General features: G+C 50.4%; 1 protein-coding gene across 1 annotated transcript; it reads left to right on the top strand.

Moving 5' to 3' along the window:
- Positions 1-332: 332 nt before the first annotated feature.
- On the top strand, positions 333-1,256 carry LOC311428777 (olfactory receptor 14C36-like; the record flags this gene model as incomplete). Its single annotated transcript, XM_084540063.1, has 1 exon — positions 333-1,256. The coding sequence occupies one exon, from the start codon at positions 333-335 to the stop codon at positions 1,254-1,256; it is 924 nt and encodes a 307-aa protein (XP_084396189.1).
- Between the last annotated feature and the right edge of the window lie 200 nt (positions 1,257-1,456).

Genomic DNA, 1,456 nt, shown 5'->3' on the forward strand with positions numbered 1-1,456 from the left:
GAATTATTTGACCTTCTCCTCATGACCTGCAAACTGGGAGATGTCCCTGGCCAGCAGACTTCTCAGATCACTCCAGGTTCCCTTCTAAGTGTTGCTGCAGACCAGGGCTGACTGCCGCAGAGCTCACAGCAGAGCACCCTGCTTGTTGTGGCACCCTCAGAGCAACAACCAGACATAAGACAAGGAGCAGCAGAAAGATCCTCCTGAAATGAATGAGGCAGTGTTTTGCTTTGTGGGGTGTTTCTTGAGATATGTAGTGGTCCAAAAGAAGTCCTTAAATTTTGCACTGTCATTTCTTCCTTTTGTCAGGCTCCCTTGCCCAAAGGTAGGAAATGTGTAACACCAGCTCCATCACTGAGTTCCTCCTGCTGGCATTTGCAGACACACGGGAGCTGCAGCTCTTACAGTTCTGGCTCTTCCTGGGCATCTACCTGGCTGCCCTCCTGGGCAACGGCCTCATCATCACAGCCGTAGCCTGCGACCACCGCCTTCACACCCCCATGTACTTCTTCCTCCTCAACCTCGCCCTCCTCGACCTGGGTGGCATCTCCACCTCTGTTCCCAAAGCCATGGCCAATGCCCTCTGGAACATGAGGACCATTTCCTATGCAGGATGTGTGGCACAGCTCTTTCTGCTACTCTTTTTCCTTCTAGCAGAGTTTTCTCTTCTCGCCATCATGGCCTATGATCGCTACGTTGCCATCTGCCAGCCCCTGCACTACGGGACCCTCCTGGGCAGCAGAGCCTGTGCCACCATGGCAGCAGCTGCCTGGGGCAGTGGCTTTCTCAACGCTGTGCTGCACACTGCCAATACATTTTCAATACCTCTTGACCAAAGCAATGCCCGGGACCTCTTCTGTGAAATCCCCCAGATCCTCAAGCTCTCCTGCTCAGACTCCTACATAAGGGAAGCTGGGATGATTGTGCTTACTGCTTTTCTAATGTTGGGGTGTTTTATTTTCATTGCTCTGTCCTATGTGCAGATCTGCAGAGTTGTGCTGAGGCTCCCCTCACTGCAAGGACGGCACAAAGCCTTTTCCACGTGCCTCCCTCACCTGATCATTGTCTCACTGTTTGTCAGCACAGTCATGTTTGCTCACCTGAAGCCCCCCTCCATCTCTTCTCCTTCCCTGGACCTGGCGCTGGCAGTTCTGTACTCGGTGGTGCCTCCAGCAGTGAACCCCCTCATCTACAGCATGAGGAACCAGGACCTCAAGGATGTAATGTGGAAACTGATGACTGGGTGTATTTCATAAGCCATAAGCTTACTGCATTTTTCTGAAAATTGCTCATAATGTTACTCATGATAGGCCAAGCCTGGTTTCTATTCTTGTCTTGCGGTATTTTTTTCCCAGTTTATTAGAATTGTTGTTTACCATTAAACCTCACTATTCATTGTGCCTGTGTATTTAAACCCATTTCACCCAATTATAATGACTCTCACTCACCAAGGTGA

Source organism: Aythya ferina (genome assembly GCF_964211825.1).
Source record: "Aythya ferina genome assembly, contig: HAP1_SCAFFOLD_137, whole genome shotgun sequence".
Lineage (NCBI taxonomy): Eukaryota > Metazoa > Chordata > Aves > Anseriformes > Anatidae > Aythya > Aythya ferina.